We start from the raw sequence: 25,468 nt of genomic DNA on the forward strand, positions 1-25,468 counted from the left end.
AAGACACACACAAAATCATGACACATACATATATATATATACATATGTATATCCAATACATTGACGAGGTTGTTTAATTAATTAATTAATTAAAATCGTCGAATCAGACCACATACTGCTTATTTATCAAGATACATTAAAAATTTTTCACGTACGATATGTAATTTTATATGAAAGAATGTTCGTCTCGGTGCATGCGTGCGTGACATGCGTAAGTGGTGCGTTTGATTTGAGAATGACATGAAATTAATTAAATGAAAGATGAAAGGTATAGATGAGAGAAAAAGTGTTAGAATGAAAGTAAGAAAGAAAGAAAGAAAGGGAAATAATTATAGTCGTCTTGTATGACGCATATAAAGGGTATCTCTTAGCAAATAATTCACATCGTGTGAATATATTTCGAATAAAATTGGGATATAAATCTTAATCCAAAAAACAAAGAAATATATAAAAAAAAAAAAAAAAAAATAATCGAAAGACATATTCTTTCTTGTTATAGGCAAGGAAAATAATGTCACATTTGTACTAAAGCACAAGCGAATAAAATCAATTGTAACAATGGGCGAAAAGCAGCCATTCTTTATTTTAAACATACATATTATTATATAATACGATGTTTATTTATATATTTATTCATTTAATCGGTTTTTTCTTCTTAATTAAACAGGCTATAATAGAAGTGCGATAAAAAGGATTTAAATTTGAATAGTTTTTCTAAATATTTCCGACAGATGGCGCTGAGTTGACCGTAGCGCGAATTTTTGAATTTTTTTTTATAAGACTCGCTTCTCTTGATTTTGCGACGACGATTTTACTTCGTGCGAGTTGCTATTTTTGTTCTAACCACTCGACGTCAATGTTACCAAATTAATAATTATGCATTATCTTACTAACTATCAATTTACTTAACAATTTTCTTTTTAAATCACAATAACAAATGTAATTGGATCTTCAAAAACCAACAATTCAACATCAAAGAGAAATTAATTCTTATCCCGTGTACCTTTTTATGTAACTTCTTTTAGTTTCTTATTCGATTTAATTTTAGTATTTAGTACGGTTGGCAGAAGTTGAAAGACTTTAGAATAACTTAGAACACTATATTATATAACTAATCGTTAACGATCGTGAACGATTTCGTTAGACGAAAATTTAATTATATCAAACGGAAGTGATTAAAAGTTTAATTCCAATATCATGGAAACACCTATAGTTCGTGCACGATTTGTAAAGGTGCTCGGCAGAACGGGCTCCCAAGGTCAATGTACCCAAGTCAAAGTGGAATTCTTGAACGAACAGAACAGACAAATAATCCGTAACGTCAAAGGACCCGTTCGTGAAGGAGATATTTTAACGCTTTTGGAATCTGAACGAGAAGCCCGAAGATTGCGTTAATTTTCACCATTGTGAATACTATAATTTTTCACGTACGCACACATACATATATGCCGAACGTGAACACGAAGCTGCAAATTTCGTTGCAACGAAATCTTTTTTTTATTAAATTTTATTTTATACTACAACGAAGAAAAATTCATTTACGATGACTTGTAATTAATTCGAGAGAAATAACATGTTTTATAATATTTAAAAAAGAATTTGATATTATTATTGATAAATATTAATTGGTAATATAAGACGCATAAATAATCTTCTTTAACATTACGTCACATATATAAACGGTGTTGTTATTCATTGCACAGGATAAAAAAAAATAGTACTATCCTGTTAATGCAATGCAGTCATTACGTTTCGAACATGACACTCTATTTTTTGACAAGTTAATTTACTCTTTAAAACAAGATTTAATTATCAATAATATTATGTTATTCATTAAATAATTATTAATATATCTTGCATCGTCATTTTATACACAATACAATCATATTATATTTAATAATACAGCATTTATCATTTTTTTCTCATCATTGCAAATGAAATGACGTAAATTAAAATTATTTAAAATCGTTATATATACAAAAGTAATCTTGTTACAAAAGTAAATGTTTTATAAATTCGAATGAAATGAAGTTCCCTATTTTACCGACCAAACTTACAGTCAAGTGTAATAAACGATTAGCTCTATTTTACGAACCTAGTCTACAATCAATTTTTTAAGAACAGTTTTACAAATGTTACTAAGTGTGAAATATGTTCTATAAAATTTATTTACCAAAGCGTTTAATTAACAAACAAACAAAAATAAATAAAAATAAAATTATTTTCCAACCGAGTATCGATAACAAACTGAAAATTTAGTTCAATTTTCTGCCGTTAGTTGTAGGGACGCACTCGAAACTTGGTCAGTCATCTTGTTATACGCCATGTTTATTTTCCTCGTATTATTCGAGAAGATACAGTGAATTGATACACGTAATTAACTATATCAATAATTAACCATAGTTTCTTAACTGTAATATTATTAAAGTAGTGAAATAAATAGTGAAAAAAGAAGAAACTAAGAACGCCGAATAGAACAACTACAATTCTTTAATTATTCAACAATTCCAAGAAGAGGGAGAATATCAATGACTAAGTAATCGATTTATCGAAATTTATTATATCGAAATATTTCTCGCTATTATTTATTATTAAAGAATAGAAATTATTAGGAAAAAAAATAGGAAAAAAAAAAGATAAAAAAGAAAAAGTAATAAGACCAAAATATACGCATATTAAAATGTATATAGTAACAAAATGATGATAAAGAAAAATACGTAAAGTTAACTATCGAAAGTATTCGATCTCATTATTTTCGACCAATCAGATTTGCTTAACGAGTCGAGTTAGAGTGGCACGAATAATTGAACGTTGTCTTTTGCGATTAGAAAGGAAGCGCGTAATTAAAACGACAAGACTTCAAAGTGGGAGAGAAAAAAAAGCAGTGCTTGGTGAACATTCAACGATGTTTGTCGCGGTTCCTTGCCATTTCCAATCGTTACAAATAAATTTACAAAAATTTTACAAGACATATTAAACGGATTAAGTTTTTTATCGTGTTATTTTTTTTTTCTTCTTTTTTTTTCTAAATTTTCTTTATACTTTTCTTTACAAACGATTTAATTAAAACTAAATATATAAATAAATAATTTGACACATAACGAGAACTCGAACAGTATTACACATTCATCGACAAGAAAATGCATCCAGGATAGTTAAAAATTAATAACCTTGAGAGACTTTATCGCTTTGCTGTTTTTTGTTGTTCTTTTATTCATGTAAGTGTTCCCACAATATAATACAATCGTTTTTTATTTAAATATCCAATTGAAAAAATCTCAATTGCATTCATACGTCAGACCATCGCAACACCTTTGATCTCAATCAAGAAAAAAGAAAATAAAAAGACAAGGTAAACACTTGGAAAAGTAGAGATTCCTTTTTACCGTTTATAAGACTTAATATCATTTCTATACGATGATACTGATATTATAATACATATGTAAATGAAACGCGTATACTTTTAATAATTTCGATATATCGTATAATTTATACACACAAAAAAAGAAAATATGAATAATTATTTTTTCCGATCTCTCTTACGTTTAATATTCATATTAATTTATGAGAAATTTAATTTTTCTTTTTCTTTTTTACTCGTAATTTTCGCACTTGTGAAAACTAGAGAAAAATATATATTTTTCTTTTTCTTTTTCAATTCTATATGGAATAAGATTCTTCGATTTTTATTAATGACAATAAAGTAGAAAAATTAAGATTCAAAACATATTGATCAATCTAAACTTATAGATAGACAACTTATATCGTATTATTTGTCATTTCGATCATCGTCATCTTCGTATTATTTGTAATTTTATCTATTCGTTCCATTTCATTTGTACAGTAGAACGCAAATGGACAATTGTATGTGACATTGTAGACACGTATATTATTCAACCTTTAAACCTGAGATAAACTACTTGTTTTTTTATTTTATTTTTTGTAGTAAAAAAAAAAAAGGAAAGGAAGGATCAAAGTTTCATGACGTCAATGTGTAAATTATTAGTAAAACATTAAACAAGTGTTCATATGTGTATATTTGTAATATGTTTGTATATGTGTATGTAGTGTTTCGTAATTATAATGATAATAATAATTATTAATATTGTCACATAACACTTTTAAAGATTTAATCATTATTTTGAATGATTTAATGTTACCCCTAATTTCTCATTTATACAAGTAAATAATATTAAAATTGTATTAATTTAAAGTAACATATGAAATAACATATTAAAAATAAAATGACTTTTTCACGAATTAAGCAAAAAGAATCTAGATAAAATATATTTTAATTGTTAACAATAATAAGACGTTAAATCTTACGTAAAATTACGCTAACAATGACAGAGAGAATAATTTCTTCATTATGTCGTAATAATAACCGGACATACTTGCAATAACTTATTATTACGTCTATGTTAAAATTATTATGCAAAATAAAATATACGAGAACGATTTTTCACTATTTTCCATACTGAACGATAAATTATGAAAACGTGATTATAATAACGGTAAATGCACACACAAAAATAAACAAATATAAATAATATGGCATTGGTCATATTATATTTTTTATTTAAGAAAAAAAAGAAAGAATATTTACCCGTTAAATTCGCCACCATAATTTGATTAAAGAAAATCAAAATAAAAGAAATAGCAAATAAAAGTAACGTTGAACAAGATAATATTCGAAGTTTAAGTTCAAATAATTCTCGAAGTTCAAGTTTATTCATTGATAGCAGTCACACAACTTTTATGTTCGTATGAATTTTCATTTTATTCTTTTTATTTTTCACGTTCATTATCAACAGAAAAAACTTTAACTACTGGCACGGTAAATACTGAATTTTTCATTAACGTTGATAAAAACAATCGATAAAGTGTGAATATATTTGTGTGGATATTCTGTTTTATTAGTGCTATTGCCATAACTTCAAATCAAACCGGTTTTGATTCCTGTCAAGATTAAATCTAGAAAAAAAAAGGAAAAGTATGAGAGAGAGAGGGGGGGGGAGAAAGAAAATGATTGCAATTACTTGGTCACGGATAAATTTACAATTACCCCAAGGAAAATTTTTGTATCCAAGTTCATACGTTAATGCTCTCTTTCTATCTCCATTTTTCCATAAACTTATCAAACTTATTTTTCTTCCAAAATACAAAAAAAAAAGAGAAAGAGAATTCTTTTTCTTAAGGCTAAAAATCCATTTTCGTATATTTTTTTTCTTGCTTCTTATATGCGTCAACACACACACACACACACACGTATAATTTTTTATATTTAAATTTAATAGTAATTATTATTATCGTTATAATGATTTATGAAAATTATTCTGAGATATTTAATAAAGTATTACATATTTTAATTTATGGAATGTAAAATTACTAAGCAGTTTAATTGTTTAATGTTTTTTTCCAACTTACTATTTATAATAATTACGATTGGCTTAGAAGTGGTAAAAAAAGAAAAGAATTTCTATTCGATTGTAATAATGTTTGTACAATTATGTTAAAATCAATTTGATGTAAAAAATGAATAAGTTCAATGTTTAATCGATTTCACGCCAATGGGAATATATATACGTATGTTTATATCATTTTAATAATTTAATATAAATAGAAAATGTAAAGTAGTTTCTTAGCGATATCATTCATTTCTTTCATTAATAATTGTTTTTTTTTATTCTACCAAATGAAATATAAAAATGAATATAAAAAAAATATTATTAATGCTCCACGTTATTTGATTAATTCATACGATTACATATTATTTTAGATATATATATATGCAATTTAATGTATTTCCTTTTTTTTTTCTATTTCCATTTCACTAAATTATTTTGTCACGTTTATTATCGATAAGATTGTGAAACATTCTTCAATGTCACATCTAGAAATAATTATATAATGTTAATGCTATACACATACATACACACATTCGTTCAATTATTCTCATTATTAAATCGTTCAAATCTTTTAGCCTTCTCATCACGATAGTTTTTTCATATATAATATTTTTAGTATGCAATTTTATTTGAAATATATTTATAATGTATGTGTAATAAAAATATATATGTATATATGTTAATGCGCTAGTAGTTGTCTAAAATTCACTGTCTCATTATTATCTCAATTTCTTTTTCCAATTTTTAGAACGATTTTTTTTTATATCAACATTCAAGTATTTACAGTACAAAATACAGAATGATAATATGATGATAATATAATAAGAAAAACAAAGTTGTGATCAGCTGTTAGAGTGATAGGCTGCATGCAATCAGTGCATTTATTTTTAATTCATATTTTCATTTTACTTTTCTTTTTTGTTTTTCCAGTGAAGTAAATATAGTAAAACTTCAAAAATTGGATCATCGAATAAGAGAGAAACATAAACAATTAGGATGGTGAAAAAAGAGAAACGCTATGTGCAAAACATCTACTACAAAAATAACGAAATCGATAGGTGAGTATCGTCAAGAATATCAATTTTAATTAATTGATAATTATATTGATGTTTTCGAAAAGTATCGGATAAATCATTCATAACGTCTATAAAATTAATAAATAACTGCAAAAGATAAAACTTTTAAGTTTTTTTTTTTTTCTTATAGCGACATATCTCGTGATATATTAACGATAAATTTATAGCTTTTTATTTTTAAACTACGATCTCTCTTTTACAAATTTACGCGATCCTTTGATGTTTTTATTAAAAAATAAATCTACCTGTTATAAAATTACTTACCTATAAAATATATATTAGATTGATATTCAAAGAATTATAATCAAGAGATTGTATTACGAAGAAGAGTTTTTATTTCTAATTAATTATTATTATCATCATCTGAAAAAAAATAATTATTAATGCGTTTCTTTTTAATATCATTTGATTAATTGTCTTGTCAAGAATATTTACGCATTAGTCAGTACTGTTCCGAGAAATATTAATACAGAAATCAATATTCATTAGAAATAAAAAAAAATAAATAAAAAAGAACAAGAAAAAAAATAATTAAATCTTAAGTAAGAAATGAAGAAAAATAAAAATATAAGTATGTGTAATTGAATTAAAATCCGATAATAATTATCTTCGTTGAGGAATGATATCAAGTTGGTACAAAGTACACGTGCATCTTTACACTTTAATCTTTAATAAAGACTCTCGTGATTATAACAAAAATTTGATCTAGATAAAACAATGATAATGGAGAGAAGGAAAAGGGAATATTCAATTGTAATCCATCGGATTGTGAACTTTTGTCGTTTATAACAACAAAAATTAATCATATCTCTTTTTTTATCTCAATTCTTTATAAATAGATTTACGACACAATTATTTATTAGATATCACAAATGCTACAAATTTAATATATTTATTCTTAAAATATTACATATTATTTACTTATTATTTATAAAATAATTTATATTTGTTTCTATTAAATATTTATTTATTAATTAAACGTTTTGTCAGGGTTGCGTCAGAATTTCATTTCTTTTTATTTCTTTTCTTTTTCTCGTTGATTTTTATATTCATTGGTTCGCGAAATGTTGTTTTCTTACTAGAATAGATTAGAATGCAGTGATGCTATATGAATGTTTCAAATATATTTTAAATTTAAATTTCTATTTCGTTCGTCATCGTATACATTCACTTTTTGAATTACAAAAGATATTATTGTAATTATATTTTTAATAATTTTATTTCCAACGTTATCATTGGTCGTATATAATATATATAATTAATATTAACATTTTCTCGAATATTTGATTAATTTGTTGTTCGATATTTAGTATTAAAACAAAAGATAGAAAAAGAAAAAAAACGATAAATTTTTTTTCTACATTTTTAATGAAACAGAGAGAAGAATATATCTATAAGATTGTTATTTAAATATTAATAATCTATAAATAATAAGAATTATAATGAACTATTTAATAAGTGTAAAATGTTCATGTAAAATAATATTGTAAGACTGTAAAAATTGAACTTTTGAAGGGGGAAAATTTGATGAAAAAGATAACGTAAATTATATTTATTATATGAATTATAATACAATAATATTCTTTTATATGTAAAAAAAAAAATATATATATATATATAGAATGAGTTAAAACAAAACCGGTTTAATAAACATAAAATTTTTATAAAAGTTTTCTCATAATAATTATCTAACAATAAAGCAATTCGAATAATTGCATGAACGTGTTCCTTAGCAATATAATAATATTAATGATGTATTTTTAAACGATTACGACTATTTCTTCCTTGATAGACTTTGATCTATTCGTTGTCTGGATGACCTTTATTCCAATATTCTCACTTTTATGTATACTTTTATGTTTTATATTCTAAATTATCTTTCACTGAAGAAAGATAGACAAGGGAGAAATTGTATTTTATTGATAATAAATACAATGTTTATAACTTAGAACGGTTATAAGATGTTGGAATTTTTATTAATTATAAATAATAAATTTTACTCTCTTGCTTTTATAATATTACCTAATCAATTGGAAAGATTTTTTTTTAAATTATCTCGTACGTTGATAAAATTTATTCCAAACTTATTGTTAGTTCAATTCGTATGCATCACTATTGTTTTTTTTTTTTCTTAGAATTACGTCTCTAGTCTTGAATTAATCATCGATAATATTGAACGTGATTAGTAACGTAAAAAGTGAAGTCTGATATTTATTTCTATTTAATATCAAAGATATAAAAAAATTTTTCCTTACGATTAAATTTATTAGATAAAAAGTTTGTTAACTTTATTAAACTTATATTTCTGAAATTAGTCAATCTTTTTGGAATTTGAAGGTAAAATTCAATATGCAAATCTATGTTAATGTATCACCGAACTATCAGGTTAAATTATCCTACCAATTATAACGCGTCGTAAAAGTACAATAAAATAAATTTAAAAAAAGAAAAAGAAATAGAAACAAAAATGAAAGAACAGCGGTGAAGATAAGTTCTTCATTTATTTCTCTATTTTTAGATATTTTCACAATCATTCTCCTAAATATAAGATCCAAAATTTTATCCAAATTAGTGATTCTGCGATTAAAACACGCGAAGACGAATATATAATATATGTAAATGAAAAAGAATATTTTATAAGTGTAAGATATGTACAAAAAAAAAAAATAAATTACTTTTTCTTACATATTTCTTAACTGTAGAATTAATATTTTGATTAATCTTCGATTAGGAAATATGTTCTATTACAATATCAAATCTTTTTTGTATTCATAAAAGATACGTGTAGGTAGGTGTGTATGTGTTAGTTGGAAACGTGAGTAGTACTCATGACGTAAAACATTAAGAAAACGAGCGTTCTTTTGATGTCGATCATAACGGCTTATTGTTTCTTCCAAACGAGCTTAAACTTCAAATGACGTTTAATAAGTTAGCTAATGGGTCACATGTCACGTTATCGCGAATTAAACAAAATTTTTATAATTCACGTAAAAAGTTTTGTTTACAATTTCTGCGAATTATGCTTTTTTTTTTACCCCCAATCGTATTATTTATTCGCGTGATAATTTGATTTGTTGCATTATATTTTTATTTGATCATTTAACGAAGATAAAAAGATCAATGACTTTAAGATTTTAAAATCAATGTCTTGACGAACTCATCATGACAGTTGACCTAAATCCTGTTAGCATTATGAATACGAATGTGTGACGTAAAGAGAAACGAATTAAAACGTAAAACGTGAAACTTTAAACCTAGTTTATCGAAGAATTTATGTATAAGATTTTTTTTGTTTCAAATCTATGAAACAATACGAAGGAAATTTTTATTATTGCTTTGGAATTTAATAACGGGCGATTTTATTTTGTTAAAAATTTCTAATTGTTGCTAAGAGATAATGAATTCGCATATTTTATCTTGAATAATATTTACTTATTTATTTTCTTTAGTACGATTCAATTTTTATAGAAAAATAAAAGTAACGATTAACTTTAACGCGTGATTATTTTATTATTTTAATTATTGTTTTTTCTTATTTTTTATTACTTTATGAATTTTGTATTGGCCCGTTAACTAACAAATTTACTTTCCTCGAATAGATTATCGACATATGAAGTGCTTAAAATTCTCGATACGTTTTTCATATCTGACAAATGTGAATTTTTTACTAAGGCGTATATATACGCTGTTCTAACTGAGCTTCCATTATTCCAAGATTTATGTATATATTTTTCAAACCAGAATGGTTAAGACATACAGAACACTTATCGTGAATTTTTTATTATGTTTAAGATACAAGAACTATGCACTTTGTTCGATTGAAAAAAGTAACAAAGCAGTGGAAGAATCTATTATAATTAAATAAGAAAAAGTAGAACAAAAAACCGTTTTATTTCATTGTAATTTTCTGTCTTTTTTCATTGGATACATATGAACAACAATTCTTAATTATATCCTATAACAATATTTATTAAACCGAGTCATTGAAGGAAACAAAAATAGAATTTCAATATTTATTTCTTCGATTACATCATTGGCAAAGTGTGCAATTTAAATTAAACATTAGAAAGGAATGGATTAGGGTTAATGTTATTTTATTTTATTAATCTCTTCTCCATTTATGTTATAAGAATAAAAAGAAAAAAAAAAAAAGAAAAAGAAAATCGTACAATTGTAGCTTAGCACTCTCGTTAACTTTCACCGATTTAATTGCGGATTCCTCGAAATGTTAAGATATCATAATAATAAAGTAGGACGACTAAATAATCATTTATCCAACTTGAAAATGATTTAATATAAATTAAAAAAAAAAAAAGTCAAAAACAAAATCAAACAAAACTATCGAATCGTAATAACAAATATAATCTAACATATAAATGAAATTAATTTAATCAAAATTCAGTGTTTGTACAATAATTATACGAAAAAGTCACGCTTATTGTTTTATGAAAAATATACAAGAAAGAGGAAGAAAGAGGAAAAACAGAGAGTCCGTTAGAAAAAATAAAGAATACTGACACAAAAAAAAAAAGTCAAGATTTCATAAAACACGTTACAAAATACATATATGAAATATTTGTATTATAATTAGAAAGTGAATCACTTTAACCACACATTATTTAAATGCATAATTAAATAGAGAGAGAGAAAGAGACAAAATAATACAAAATGTTCATCGCTCTTTCGTCTTTTAATATTTATATTTAATCAAAGGGGCAAACGATCTTTGCTTATACTTATCACGTCAACATTATAATCTTTTTAATGACAATACATTATTCTCTCACGTTTACTTTTCATCAATATTTACAATTCAATCTTATGATATAATTTCCTTGAAATAAAAAAGAAAAAGAAAAAGAGGAAAAAAGTTTGTAAAAAAAATATAAAATAATTAAAATGAAATAAAAAAAAAAAATATAGAAAACGAAAAAATAAAAGAAAAAAAAACCATAAAAGTTAATGAATAAAATAATAATAAAAAAAGTCTAATATATAACGGGGAAGAATTTATCAGATAAGTAGAGATATTTAGAGATACAAGTTAAAAGAGATAGAGTTAGAATGAGAGAGAGAGAGAGAAAAAACGTGATATGAGATGGAGGGGGAGGTGTTTGGAAGGGGGTAAAGACGATCAATGACGAGAATCTGTTGCAGCAGCGATTAGAGTGAAATCAGTAAGTCTCAAGACGTTGAGACGTGCGTTTCGCGAAGGGAAAGGGGGTTTTTTTATTTCCTTCCTTTTTTTTCTACATATTTTGTTAATATTATTATTATTATTATTATTATTATTATTATTATTGTTATTGTTGTTGTTGTTGTTATCATTAATTGATCATTTGAATTTGTACTCTTGTACTCTATACTCATTTATAACTAACTCGTGTTTCTTTTTTCTTCTCCTTCTTCTTCTTTTTCATGCGTCGTCGGGTTTTTTTTTATAAATAAAAAATTATTTGTCAAAGACAATCGATAAAAATCAATTATAAAATCAAGGTATTACAATTCAGAAGTAGTGTTGACAAACGCGTAACGTATAATAATAGTTTAGGATTTTGTATTACTATCGTCGTTGGCGGTTGGAAAGAAAATATAGTGATTTATTCTTCAATTAGAAAATTTCTCTGAAAAGAGAGAGTGGTTTGAAAGTGTTCGCCATTCTTCTTCGGTGTGAGAAGTCTTTGGGGAAGGGGACGGAAGAGAAAAAAGGAGATTCGTTCTTTTGGCCTGTATGTGTGTGTATAATGCGTGCGTCACTGGTGCGTGCCGTATTGAGTTGATTTGTTTCGAAAATTTGCCGATAAGAGAGTCAGAATTTTATCGATTTACAAATATTTCATATCTTTTGCTTTTCTATTTTTCTTCTATTTTGATGTTAAAATTTTAGAAAAATTATATAATATATATTACGTTTGAACAAAATATTTCAATTGTCGTTGACGATTTTTCTTTTTTTTTTATTTTTTCTACAAATTTTGCAAAAAAACATAATAAATTAATATATATATTTATATATATATTCAATAATTATTGAGTGAAAATTGTAATAAGGGGAAATAATTAAATTAAATTTAGATGCATAAATCGAAAAGTTTAATAGTTACACATTGTTTGGAAAATATTTCACGTGTATTTTCAATTTTTATCTTGCATGTTGAATCCTGTAACGAGGAAGAACGTTGCATTATACGTTGTTCCGTGATATTTCACATCCATACTTATTAATTCTTTTTACAACGGATGAATTCTTTTATCGAAGATGATCGAAGAATACGACGTATATAAATTTGTGAATTTTTTGTTACTAGTTTAAATATTAATATCGAGTTGTCATGTTCTTCTGTTGAATATATGTACAGGATCTTTCCCCTAACTCGACCACCTAAAATATCTCGTTTATTTCGTACGATAGAAAATAATATCAGAAGAGAGAAATATTCTGTTCGAAGGCGCCGATTATGGTAATGAACCGAATTTTATTTTCGAGGTCATTTATTTCGAGATATCAAAATCATCGTATTTATTTTAAACGGTACTGCATATTTTCACTTCAATATTCTTATAGCTTATAAAAAACTAAATCCAATGGTGTGCAACATAGTGACCTTCAGATGACTTTTACTGAAAAATTTGTAGAAAGTTTGTCTGGAACTTGAATACTCGCTCGGAGAACGACAATGAAGATATAAATACAATCAACGTGTAAGACTCTCATACAAACAAAAAAATCTTCTCATGTACAAGAGACAATATTTCGTGAAAGAAATGAAATCATTTTGGTGGTCGAATAAGGCGAAAGACCCTGTATATAAATCTATAGAATCGTTTTAACATTATTAAAAGAAATATTAAATTATTATCGTATATCGTAATTTTTTTTTTTCCGATATTTCATCCGTGCTCGGCTAAAAGTTATTAATTACATTTTTGTATTTTTTTAAATTAAAATTACTTATACAGTTTTACACATTGTTTAAAATCTCAAAAACAATTTATCCGATTTGTGAAAACATTAAGCATACTTTTTCTAAATCCGATTTTTCGCATTATAAAATTCATTTAACATAGTTAAATATATAAATAAACTCACGAAAATAATAATGATTAATTTTACAGGTGGTGAAAGAAAAATTGGTCATCAAGTGCGTGGTGAAACGAAAGAAAAAGGAAAGATACTGGTTGATTCTTCAATAAATAATCCTGTGGGAAAATAGAAAAAAAAAAAGAAAAAACAAACGAAATAGAGTGTAGAAAAGTTTTTATTATCGCTCCTTGTTGTGAGTTAGTGCGTGCGTGTAACGTGTACAGGAAAAGGAAGAAGAGAATTATTTATCAAATAAAATAAGAAATAAAAGCAAAATAATTTATCATGAAGCTCGAGGGCAACTGTTCCAAGGATGACGATTCCTCTAATGGAATATTATTACATTCGAGAAAAAGTTCTGCCGTACGATTACAAATCGTACCATCCCAACCAAAAACTATTACGCATTTACCTAAAAGACCGCCGGTTAATTTGGCTTTCTCCAATCTTGTTTACAAAGTTCAAGAAGGACAAAAAAATAGTAAGTTTCTTTTTATGTATTTTTTTTATCTCTGTCTCTATCTATTTGCCTGTTTTTTTCTGTATGCGTGTGTAGATTAACACATATATTAATTATATTAATTATATTAATTATTTATATAATATAATTATTATATTTATATATGTACGTACCATTAATTATTCCATATGTTTAGAAAAACATTTATAGAAAAATAGAAACATAATTGACTAAGGAAAAATTCTAATCTAAATTTGTATTTTTCTCTGTACGTGTTATATAAATTTTATATTTATTATTATAATATTTTAAATTATTTCTTAAGATTATACCAGCATATTGGTACTTAAACAAATTTATTTTTCATTCGAGTAAACGAAGTTAATTTTTCCTTACTTTAATATTCCAAGTATAGAATATATTTCTAAGAACTAATCAAGGAAAATTTATTTATTCATATTTTGTCACTCTTTCTGAGATTCTAATTTCGATGTTATAAGAATAAGTAAAGAATAAATCGTGTGTAATATTTACACATCAAGATACATAATTCAAAATTATTGATTTTTTATCGATTTTGTAATTCAAATAAGAATGAGATCGTGAGATCGGAATATATAAGGATCGTAAATAACATTGAAAGATCTAAAGGACAAATTTCAACGAATTTTGTTATAAAAATTCATATCAATTCAAGCACATTCCCTATAATTATATATGTATATATTATTTCGATTACGAAAGAGTTAATGCGAAATAGTCGCGTATATTATTGAATGAAAGAAAAAATATAAAAAAAAGGAAGAAGGGAAGAAGATGAATAATGAGCCATATTATAGTTTCTTGGACTTTAGATAAGATGATAGAAAAAAGAAAAACAAAACAAAATATCATATCCTAGAAAATAATGTGATATTTCCTTTTCTCTTATCAGCAACGCTTATTTTAATAAAGAAATATACATTTGCATAGGTATATATATATATTCATTCGCATATGACATATATTTAATATACACAAGTTACTTTCAAGAATGATTATTACTTTTTTTTACTTCTAACTTTACCTTGTGTTTTTTTTGAGTTTAAAAAATGAGCAATCCATGTTCCATTGGACACGTGTACATTACAAAATTATTTATCTATTCATATTCATAGAAATTATTTTTTTTTTCTAAGTTTTTTAATCTTACGATTTATTGCATTAAAAGAGAAAAATTCGTTTCGTAATAAAATAATACAAATATTGTTATAATATTAATAATAATAATAATAATAATAATAATAATAATAATAATAATAATAATAATAATAATAGAACAATAATAATAAATATGATAATAATTTAATTTTGATTTAACTAAACGTCAATAATGTGTGCTACTTACCAGCTAAACAGGATTGAAATCAATGACCCCATTTTGTAAAATGTCCAGTTAGAGCATAAACCCGCAAATGCGATTAACGATCCATGTTTCTTCGCATGAAGAAATTATTAACTCCTTATATACATTCTTACTTTTCTTATCTCTCTTATTCTTTTTATTATCTTATTTCAAAATTTAATTCATACTTCAAGGTTGCAAGTTTATATCATTGTTGTTTATATACGATTTTTAATTGAAATAAAATTGTGATAAGGTACGATTAAATCTTGTTTTATCGAAAATTAATATATATTTTATATAAAACGTCTTTCTCGTATATTTCTATAGTATTAATTCTAGAATAATATTGTAATTATATATATGATGATTTACTCTGTTTGGCATTAAATTACTAATGCAAAATATTTTAATTTATATCATTAATTAACATCAGTATGGAATAAAGATTTCAAGTATACAATACAATAAATGATATAATTGACGTTGAAAGGAATTTCTATTATATTGAAATAACCTGATTGCTGGTAATAATAGATAGAAACGCATGTAATTATTTATTTAAATGTTAACCAGCTATGATATATAAAAAAAGAAAAATTTGTTTGTTCACTTGATAAACAGTTTCGTTTGATATTAATTGCCGTCTTGAAAACTTCGTAATTAATCTAAAAAAAAAAAAAAACAAAAGAAAAGAAAAAAATTCGACAAAAACACTCGTACGTTTACATTACAATTTTTCCATGCAGTTATTTAATAATATCATTCATTCTACTATTTTTTTTTTGTTCACGAGGATCTTATAAAAAGATCGATACAAGAATGTTGCGCAATACAATATTTTCCATGTGCCAAGTAAATAAGCTAAAAACAAAAAAAGATAGATTACATTATAAATCTCATTATCGTGCAATTATTTCTAACAAGGTACATACAATAATTGTATCACTCAAAAGATATATATATATATATATTCAAAATTATACAATAATAACACATACACACGGATTACATATGTTATTATTAAATTATACACTGTATATCAATATTTAAAGTATGACGGAACGTTATCGGAAAAAAATAATATAAAACTCTAGAAATATATATCTTTGTTCTCTCTTTCTCTCTTTTGTTTGCAGTTAGTACGATTTATCGATTGAATTATGTTAATCGTTTTTATCCAGATGTAATCGTAGAAAAATTATATGTTAAATTATTATTTATATTATTTCTTATGATTTTTTATATTATTTCTTTAATTATACTCTGTTATCTTGCTTTATCATCGGTGTTTTCATATAAAATAAAACGAAAAAGTATAATAACGACCTCGAGGATAAAATAAAGAAACAATCTCGAAATATTCATTGGATTTCTCACGAGAAAAATAAAATATTGTATATTGATTATCTTCGGTACCTATAAATAAAAAAATTAAAAATAATAAAAGGAATAATTTCGAGAAACCAAAGAAAAATAATTATTACAAAATAAAAAAAAAGCACAGGACGTGACCGATAAAATATATTTTTCGTATATTATTATTATTATTATTATTATTATTATTTCGTAACTTTATCATTAACGATTATTCCTTGACCAAATTTTATTTTTATCGATAAGCTCATCGATCTTATAAATTCATTCGCATTCGGTTACCCATTGTTTGTTCGGTATTGAATTAATTTATATAATTTTATCCTTCTCTTATGGTGTCTTTTTATATGCATGTGCATTCAAAATGCATACCATTACGTTGGTATTCATTAGCAAGCTGCATAATAATGATTCATCATATTATCCACGTTGCTTATCGATGTCCTTTCTTTTAAATTTCAATCATTCCTTTTTCTTATTTACATTTTAACACATTGATAATGTGTTAAAACCGTTTAAAAGAAACAAAAGGACATTATTGTATTAATTATTTATCGTTTATTCAAAAAAAAAATAAAAAATATATCTCGTTTAGCGATATTTTTATAATATTGTTTTGTTAATAGACACGTACATAAATAAAAAGTAAATCATTTTATATAATTTGCTTATATATTGTAATATACATTCTCCAATTTGTGTTATATTTGTAAAATTGAACACGATACAAATCTAATTTAATTATTTTTATCAATTATAAATAATCTTTTTATATATATTAGTTAGAAAAATCTAATTTATTTATTATCTATTTAATTATTTTAATTTAATTATTTATACACTATATTTTTAATTATTTTTATTTAATATTTAATATTGTAATCAATAAAAATGATGATAATAGATAAATAATATTATATACAATTTGATTTGCTTCGTTGGTTTGATTTGAAATGAAAAAAGGAGAAAGATAAATAAGCAAATATTTGATGGAAAACAAAATTAAAAATATCAAATGTAACGATTGATAATTATTTTATCATTTATGTACAGTCGACGCACACGTTTACTATCTAGAGAAAGAAAAAAAGATTTATGTTTAATTAAATAATCAAAAGAAAGCGAATGAAAACTTGTAATTTTCGACGCAATCGTTAATGCGATATTAAAAAATGTTAACGGCAAGAAGAAGTCATGGTAAAATTACTATTAACTCGTTACAACAATTTTCACTTCGCGTAACATCGAGAATTATACATAAGCGCTAGGACAAACTATGAAGAAATATTTCTAAATGTTTATACAACAACCAAAATATTACTTTCTCTTCGTATATTTATTTAAATTATAAAGAAAATTAGCTTGAAAATTTTAACATATCAAAAAATAGGATTATATTTAATAATTTGTACCAATTAATGCTAGAATAATTTACAAAATTTTTATTTAGAATACAACATATTGAAAAATCTAATTGACAATTAATTTAAATTATATTGAAAATTATAAAGGGTGCTAGAAATTGTTTGGAATAAAATTTGCAAGTAAATTTATGATAGATATTGTCTTTGATGCATGTAAACAAAAAAAAAGATTAGTAGAAAACGTCAAATCATTTCTCATATCGTTTTTTTCCTGTGTGACCAATAATTAATGTAAATGAAAAAACTTTCATCGTCCATAAAATTATAACCGTTTATGATACTACTTATTAAAAAATAATTCTAATTATTATTCTGTCATTTAACTTCTATTATTTATTTTTTTCTAAAGGAGAATAGAAATTGTTAACCAAGCAAATAATGGTCGAAAATTGATCTATTCTGTGTCACTTGTCTTTTTTTCTTTTTGATTAACGATCAAAACAGAATGATGCGTTTGTTCATCGTTCTGGACTTTGTTCTGCTTATATGGCACTCTCTTTGTTCGATATCCAGAACCACAAACGTTACTAATCATTGTCGTGATAAAAATATCGTGTATCGTCATGGTATATATGTGAATGCATTAATAAACTTGCATTGATAATATCGACCATTAAAATAATAATAATAATAATAATATTTATTTAATAATAACAGATTAGATCAATGGTTAATTTAACATTTTTTTTTTATTTTATATTTTATTCATAATTAAATGATTTTATAAGTTATGTATTGCACTTATAACGATATAATACATATATATATATATATATCCGTATATATTATATCGTTATAAATGCAATACATAACTTTTGTATTCGATCGAAAATATTTCTTACTGTTTAATATATATTTCATATTAAATAAATTTTGTTAATTATTTTTCTTCTTTTTTCTTTTCTTTTTATTTACAGATATAAAAACAATATTAAATTCAGTAAGCGGAAGGTTACGTTCTAGCGAATTGACAGCCATCATGGGACCATCCGGTGCTGGAAAGTCAACTCTGTTAAATATACTCACTGGATATAAGTAAGTTAATATTTATTTATTCGTCTGTTTTATTATACTCTTTTCTTTTCCAAGGGTTCAAAGACACTTATTATTCTTTATTAACACCTTCTCATATTTATTTAATACTACCGCAGAGAGAAAGGTTACGAGTCTTTTCTCCCCTCTTTTTGTAATCAACACAGAACATGGTCTTTTACTTTTTCTTTTCTACGAACGGATCACTCATCTATGTTACCACGTGGTTTGGCTAATACTCGTATCATGCTGGGAATAAATAATTCAACGTGGCTAAATCGTTGACTAATATTTTTTTTCTTTTATTTCAAATGTCTAAAGAATTTAATTATGACGAGAATTAGAAAAGAATTATTATTAAAGTGAACCAAAATTTCTCGTAACGTTTTATTTTATTCGTTGATTATTATGTACCGCGATGATTTGTGTTTTCCAAAAAAAAAAACGTCAACTTCCACAAATCTTTATTGTTTTTTGTCTGGTTTTTCTTATTTTTCTAAAATAAAATAAGCAAACTAGTATTACTTTTCACTCGAAAGTGAAACTGTTTTCACTTTTCTCAGGTTATATAAGTTCGTCGAAAGATAGAAAAAAAGAAGAAAAAAAAAGAATTATTTTACATTGAAGAATTTTAATCGCAATCATTTGTCAATCTTAAACTAACATACATTTTCCATTTGAACATTTATATTAAGAATAAACATACCATTTGTTTTTTAGTTCTTTTTATCGTTATTTATCGTATTGCTACTCTTTCGTATATACACACATTATCTCATTTTAAATGCTGAATAATTTAACATCCTTATTTTCGAATCTTTTGACAGATAAAACATTATAGTATTAGAGAATCTAATTCAGTAAATAAGAAAAAAAAAATACTCTGTAGACTTGTTCTATCTTTGGCAAAGTTATCTCTTTCATTCCATTAAGTCAAATAATTTTTCGGTCGTTGAATTCTACAAATACGTTTACGAAATCAATAATTACATTCAGAGATAAAATATATATTTAAATAGAAATGATCTTCAATTCAAATAAATGACGAAATCATGTGAAATATTTAAAACTTGAGTTTTTTTTTTCTTCTTTTTTTATATATAAAAGGATAGAAGTATGTTTTGTGGAAAAAAAAAATACTTTATGAGATTATGAAATGATTTTTATACTTAAAATATATATATATATAAAATAATAAATATATTATTATATTGGATTTAAAAGAAAACTTGTATTTTGTATTTTTAGATCGACAGGAGTAGAAGGAAGTATAACGATGAATGGACACGAAAGGAATTTAAGTGCCTTCAGAAAACTCTCTTGCTACATCATGCAAGATAATCAGTTGCATGCCAATTTAACTGTCGCAGAAGCTATGAAGGTTGCTACAAATCTTAAACTTGAAAAACATATTCCAAAGGATGAAAAGGAAGAAGTGGTGCGTATATATAATAAACATTTTTTATTGCTTATTTTTTAAACAATTTCTATTTATCAAATTATTTATTTTAACTTAAATAACGTATTTAAACAATATCTTATATGATTTTTACAATATTGTTTAGAGGTGGAATCACAATTATTTATTAGAAATAAAAATATAAGATATTTTCATTAACATCAATTAAATATAAATATTATAATCAATTATTTAAGGGCTGTGATATATAATGATTTTTAAATATTATTTATTTTATAACTAGGCATTTAATAGTATATTCGTTTTCTTCTTTTTTTTTCAGATACAAGAAATATTGGAGATTCTCGGCTTGTCTGAACACAGAAATACGATGACTTCAAACTTGAGCGGAGGCCAGAAAAAAAGGCTTTCGATTGCACTTGAACTCGTTAACAATCCACCTATCATGTTCTTTGATGAGCCTACTAGGTAAGTAGCTCACGTCAAAATTGATTAATTTCTTTTTTACGATATTACATTACAAGTTTATTACATTTTTTTTTTCATTATTAACAAAATTATTCACAAATCAATCAATTTAATATGTCCTTGACAATTAATTTTTATCATTTTCACGAATATATTTCATGCTCTTCTAAAAATAATACTGAAAGTTATATCGTACAGGTTTGAATCAAATCGAAAGTAAAAGTTACTGAAATTCGAAAGAACGCTTTCACTTGCTTAAGTGACAGTGAAACCTAGTGAGATTATATTAGTCTTTGTATTAAATGAATCAATTTTACATGTGTATTTTACATTTATAATTTATTAATTTTTTAATTTTAAGATCTTTATTTATATTTTTTTTAAGATCTTAATTTCTCATTTATTAATTTTAAGATCTTCGTTTTTCTTTTCTTTCATTTCACTTTTTTTCAGTTAATTTGTATATGTGTGTGTGTGTGTGTGTGCGCGTGTAAAAAAAAAACCTAAAGAAAGTTTAACATCGATATTAACTTTTTAATAAGATTAAAATTGTTTCCTTTCTTCTGCGCAATATAATACCTAATTCCTTCAAATTTGTAAACGAAAATTTCGTTAGGTAATATTCGTAGGTAAATAGATAATGTAGGTAAAAATTTTGTAGGTAATATTCTTATTCTCACGAACTCGTAGGGAAGATTAGTCTTTGTTCGTGCTCCCCTCGAAAAGAAAGAATATTATAATCACGAACATATATATTCAAGGCCAACCGATTCTCGAATAACTTGTTTCAACTCAAAACGCATTTTTGTCTTTTTTTTATTCAAATTTATGTTAATCATATCGATCGTGTAATAATTTACATTGATTTGTAATTAAAAAGGTTTTTAGAAAATTTCAATATCAAACTGAATCAATAAACAATATTCGCGTTCTCGGTGTGACAACAATTAAATATGTATATTATATTATAATTATTATTTATTTACATTTTACAGTGGATTGGATTCGTCATCTTGCTTCCAATGTATATCCTTGTTGAAGACACTAGCACGTGGTGGGAGAACAATCATTTGTACGATTCATCAGCCCAGTGCTAGATTATTTGAAATGTTCGATGCGTTGTATACCTTGGCCGAAGGACAATGCGTTTATCAAGGATCTAGTTCTCAATTGGTACCTTTTTTAAGAACAATTGGTTTAAATTGTCCAAGTTATCACAATCCAGCTTCATTCAGTAAGTAATTTAATCGAATCATTATTATTTTTCGTAAGATTAATAATGATCAAATTTTTCATTTAATTAATTTAATTACGAATATTTTAGTAATCGAAGTTGCTTGCGGAGAGTACGGGGACAATATAAAGAAATTGGTGAACGCAATAAAAAATGGACAACACGATATACGCGAAGGACATATTTTTCCTGAATTAAAAAGTGAAACTTTGAATAATGGTACAACTAACTCGAATATTGATAAAGACATTGAAACAATTGGCAATTCACGAGAAGTTAAAAATAAAAATGATGTCAGTAATATCGAAGAAAAATTTACTGGTAATTTACAAATAAAGGAAGTTACCAACGGTGGAATTATTCCCAGTTATGCAACCAACGATATCGTTAAACAAGGTGCATTCAACGTTTCTTATCTTTTTCTTATCTTCGAATAGATTTTTGAATTGACCTGATTCATAAGCCAAAACGATTAACTTTACTATTAGAATATTTTTCTTGTTTTCAATTTTACTATCCAAACATTTTTTTAAAAGTATATATATATATATCATTAATGTAAGACAAGATTAAACAAGATTTTAAATATATTTGGTTATTTCTATCACAGCTGCCGAAGTTACAATACCTATTTCTAATGAAAAAGACAACGTCAACACAGCACTTCTCGATGACACAATTGTCGTAACACCTAAAAGATATCCTATTTCGGAATTCTTACAATTTTGGATCGTATTTAAGAGGGCATTACTTTTCAGTCGAAGAGATTGGGTAAGTTCTAAAAGGAATTATAAAACAAAACGTTTATATATAAATAACAATAATATATAATTTAAGATTTTTAATTTAGAAATATAAATATTATAATTTTCAAATTACATTATTTTTACATATATGTTTTTTTGAATGTTTATAATACGAAAAGTATAATATTTATAAGTTAAAAAGTAAACAATTATACTATTATTTAATATATATCTGTTAATATAATAATAATAATAATAATATATTTTTAATCAATCTTTTTAGACTCTGATGTATCTTCGTCTATTTGCTCATATTTTGGTAGGCTTACTGATAAGTGCCCTTTATTATGATATTGGTAATGATGGCGCTAAAGTACTCAGCAATCTTGGCTTTTTATTCTTCAACATGTTGTTCCTCATGTACACATCCATGACCATTACAATTTTATCTTGTAAATATAATTATTGATTTGACATTTTATTACATTCAATTAAAAATACATTTGACTGATCAATGTTTTTGTTGATTATAGTCCCGTTAGAACTGCCAGTACTTCTCAAAGAAAATTTTAACAGATGGTACTCACTAAAGGCTTATTATTTGGCCATCACTGTATCGGACATACCTTTTCAGGTAAATCAAGCAAATTTGTATATAATTAATGAACCTACTTCATTCATTTTCAATTAAACTATTATAAAGTAAAAAAACATATTAAATTAATTTTATTTTCATTATTCGTACATTCGTTATTTTTAATTAAAGTATTTCTAATTCTATGTCTTAAAAGAAAATTATAGTTTAATCTTTATTATTATAGTTAGTATGCATTATATGACTTTGTTTTTTTTTTTCAGGCAATCTTCTGCATAATCTACGTGACAATCGTTTATTTCCTAACAAGTCAACCAGCTGATGTGACGAGATTCAGCATGTTCCTAAGTGCCTGCCTGTTAATATCATTCGTCGCACAATCGGTTGGCCTTGTAGTTGGGGCTGCCATGAACGTACAAAATGGTGTATTTTTAGCACCAGTAATGTCGGTACCGTTCCTTCTATTCTCAGGATTTTTCGTTAGTTTCGACGCCATTCCTGTTTATCTTAGATGGATAACTTATCTTAGCTACATCAGATATGGTTTTGAAGGAACTGCATTGGCTACATATTCATTCGCAAGAGAAAAACTTAAATGCTTCCAGGTAATAATTAAAAAATTTATAATTCATTACACTCACTTCTCATAATTGGTATACATTAATAACTATTAAATGTTTATAAATATGATTAATGATTTAAATAAAATTGTTTTTATTTAAATCATTGATCGTGCAAAAAATAAATAAAAAGAAAAAAAATAAACAAATCGATATAAAATTAATGGAACTTTCACGTAGGTTTGAATAGGATAAATAAAATGATTAATATGTATAATTTATAACTTTCACCTAACTCTGTCATCGTTAATAGAAATGATCGATAAAGATATTGCTTTTTATTCACAGGTATACTGCCACTTTAAAAATCCAGAAACGACATTGGAGGAGCTCGACATGCTCGATGCAGATTTCACTTTAGACATTCTAGCTCTACTTTTGATATTCGTTATTTTAAGAATCGCAGCGTATATATTTCTCCGTTGGAAATTAAAGTCTGCACGATAATGGATTAATAACATTTAATTCGATACAATTGTTTTTGTTTTTCTTTTTAATTTTGTCTAATTCACGATCTCGACGACGACAAGTAGAAACAGAGAATTAGAGAGAAAAAAAGGATAGGATTTAATTCTATAAAAAGGAATCGATATATTGATCTAACTTTAAACGGTGCTATCGAATATTTTTTTCATACTTTAACGAGTAACAAATTAAAGATCTTTTGTTTTGCTTGCCAATACACTTTTCACTTAAGAAACGCAAAAGATATTTGTTACAAAAAGGTATGTCATGAAAATGAAATAAAGATAAATTTAACGAATGGAAATTTTTAACCGTTTTATCGCAAATCGCAATAAATAAAGTAATTGGCTAACAATTGTTCAAATATACGACAAATTTTGTTAAACCATTTTAAACTAACAAGCTAATCCTTTTTCTGAATTCCAAACGGTTAAATCTTCCAAATAATTCGATTTCCAAATTTTCAAAGCGAAAATTCGTTGCCTGTTTTTTTTTCTGCGTCTCTTATTACATCGTACGAATCTAATCTATAAAATAATTTATTTATCTTTAGTTTATAATTACTGTTGACGACGATTGTTAATTATAAGTCATGTGCTTTTCTTATTCAGGGTACTCTATAATTTTCTCTAAATTCTCTATCATTTATTTACAATTAATATCGATATTATTATT

The 25,468-nt window shown here is 25.0% G+C and overlaps 2 protein-coding genes and 3 long non-coding RNA genes across 6 annotated transcripts in view; 4 read left to right on the plus strand and 1 right to left on the minus strand.

Annotated features, from left to right (window-relative positions):
- The window catches only part of LOC122525046, a 66,633-nt gene that overhangs the window by 25,658 nt on the left and 15,507 nt on the right, over positions 1–25,468 (minus strand). The gene's annotated exons all lie outside the window — the stretch shown is intronic.
- Positions 681–1,897, plus strand: LOC122524996 (40S ribosomal protein S28-like). The gene has a single exon (XM_043647530.1). It carries the CDS (start codon positions 1,198–1,200, stop codon positions 1,393–1,395), a length of 198 nt encoding a protein of 65 aa, XP_043503465.1. The 5' UTR covers positions 681–1,197; the 3' UTR covers positions 1,396–1,897.
- Positions 1,969–13,643, plus strand: LOC122525018. 2 transcript variants are annotated; one of them, XR_006305689.1, is made up of 3 exons: positions 1,969–2,536; positions 6,339–6,466; positions 13,601–13,643. It is a non-coding gene; the product is annotated as an uncharacterized LOC122525018 (long non-coding RNA). The 2 variants fall into 2 exon arrangements; XR_006305688.1 differs by lacking the exon at positions 1,969–2,536 and adding an exon at positions 3,093–3,352.
- On the plus strand, positions 11,937–12,950 carry LOC122525033. The gene is made up of 2 exons (XR_006305693.1): positions 11,937–12,213; positions 12,844–12,950. It is a non-coding gene; the product is annotated as an uncharacterized LOC122525033 (long non-coding RNA).
- LOC122524943 (ATP-binding cassette sub-family G member 1) lies at positions 13,676–25,397 on the plus strand. The gene is made up of 11 exons (XM_043647466.1): positions 13,676–14,049; positions 19,131–19,248; positions 20,494–20,683; positions 20,988–21,133; positions 22,129–22,367; positions 22,458–22,763; positions 22,978–23,138; positions 23,397–23,565; positions 23,647–23,747; positions 23,972–24,313; positions 24,617–25,397. The coding sequence occupies exons 1-11, from the start codon at positions 13,854–13,856 to the stop codon at positions 24,773–24,775; spliced, it is 2,127 nt and encodes a 708-aa protein (XP_043503401.1). The 5' UTR covers positions 13,676–13,853; the 3' UTR covers positions 24,776–25,397.

Source organism: Polistes fuscatus, unplaced genomic scaffold, assembly GCF_010416935.1.
Source record: "Polistes fuscatus isolate 324 unplaced genomic scaffold, CU_Pfus_HIC Scaffold10, whole genome shotgun sequence".
Classification (NCBI taxonomy): domain Eukaryota; kingdom Metazoa; phylum Arthropoda; class Insecta; order Hymenoptera; family Vespidae; genus Polistes; species Polistes fuscatus.

Bases quoted from the DNA above. Each gene is read 5' to 3' on its own strand.
- LOC122524996 (XM_043647530.1), top strand. From the start codon at position 1,198: ATGGAAACACCTATAGTTCGTGCACGATTTGTAAAGGTGCTCGGCAGA.
- LOC122524943 (XM_043647466.1), top strand. From the start codon at position 13,854: ATGAAGCTCGAGGGCAACTGTTCCAAGGATGACGATTCCTCTAATGGA. The intron at 19,249-20,493 runs GTAAGTTAATAT...TTGTATTTTTAG, and splicing joins AATATACTCACTGGATATAA to ATCGACAGGAGTAGAAGGAA. The intron at 23,139-23,396 runs GTAAGTTCTAAA...CAATCTTTTTAG, and splicing joins TTTTCAGTCGAAGAGATTGG to ACTCTGATGTATCTTCGTCT.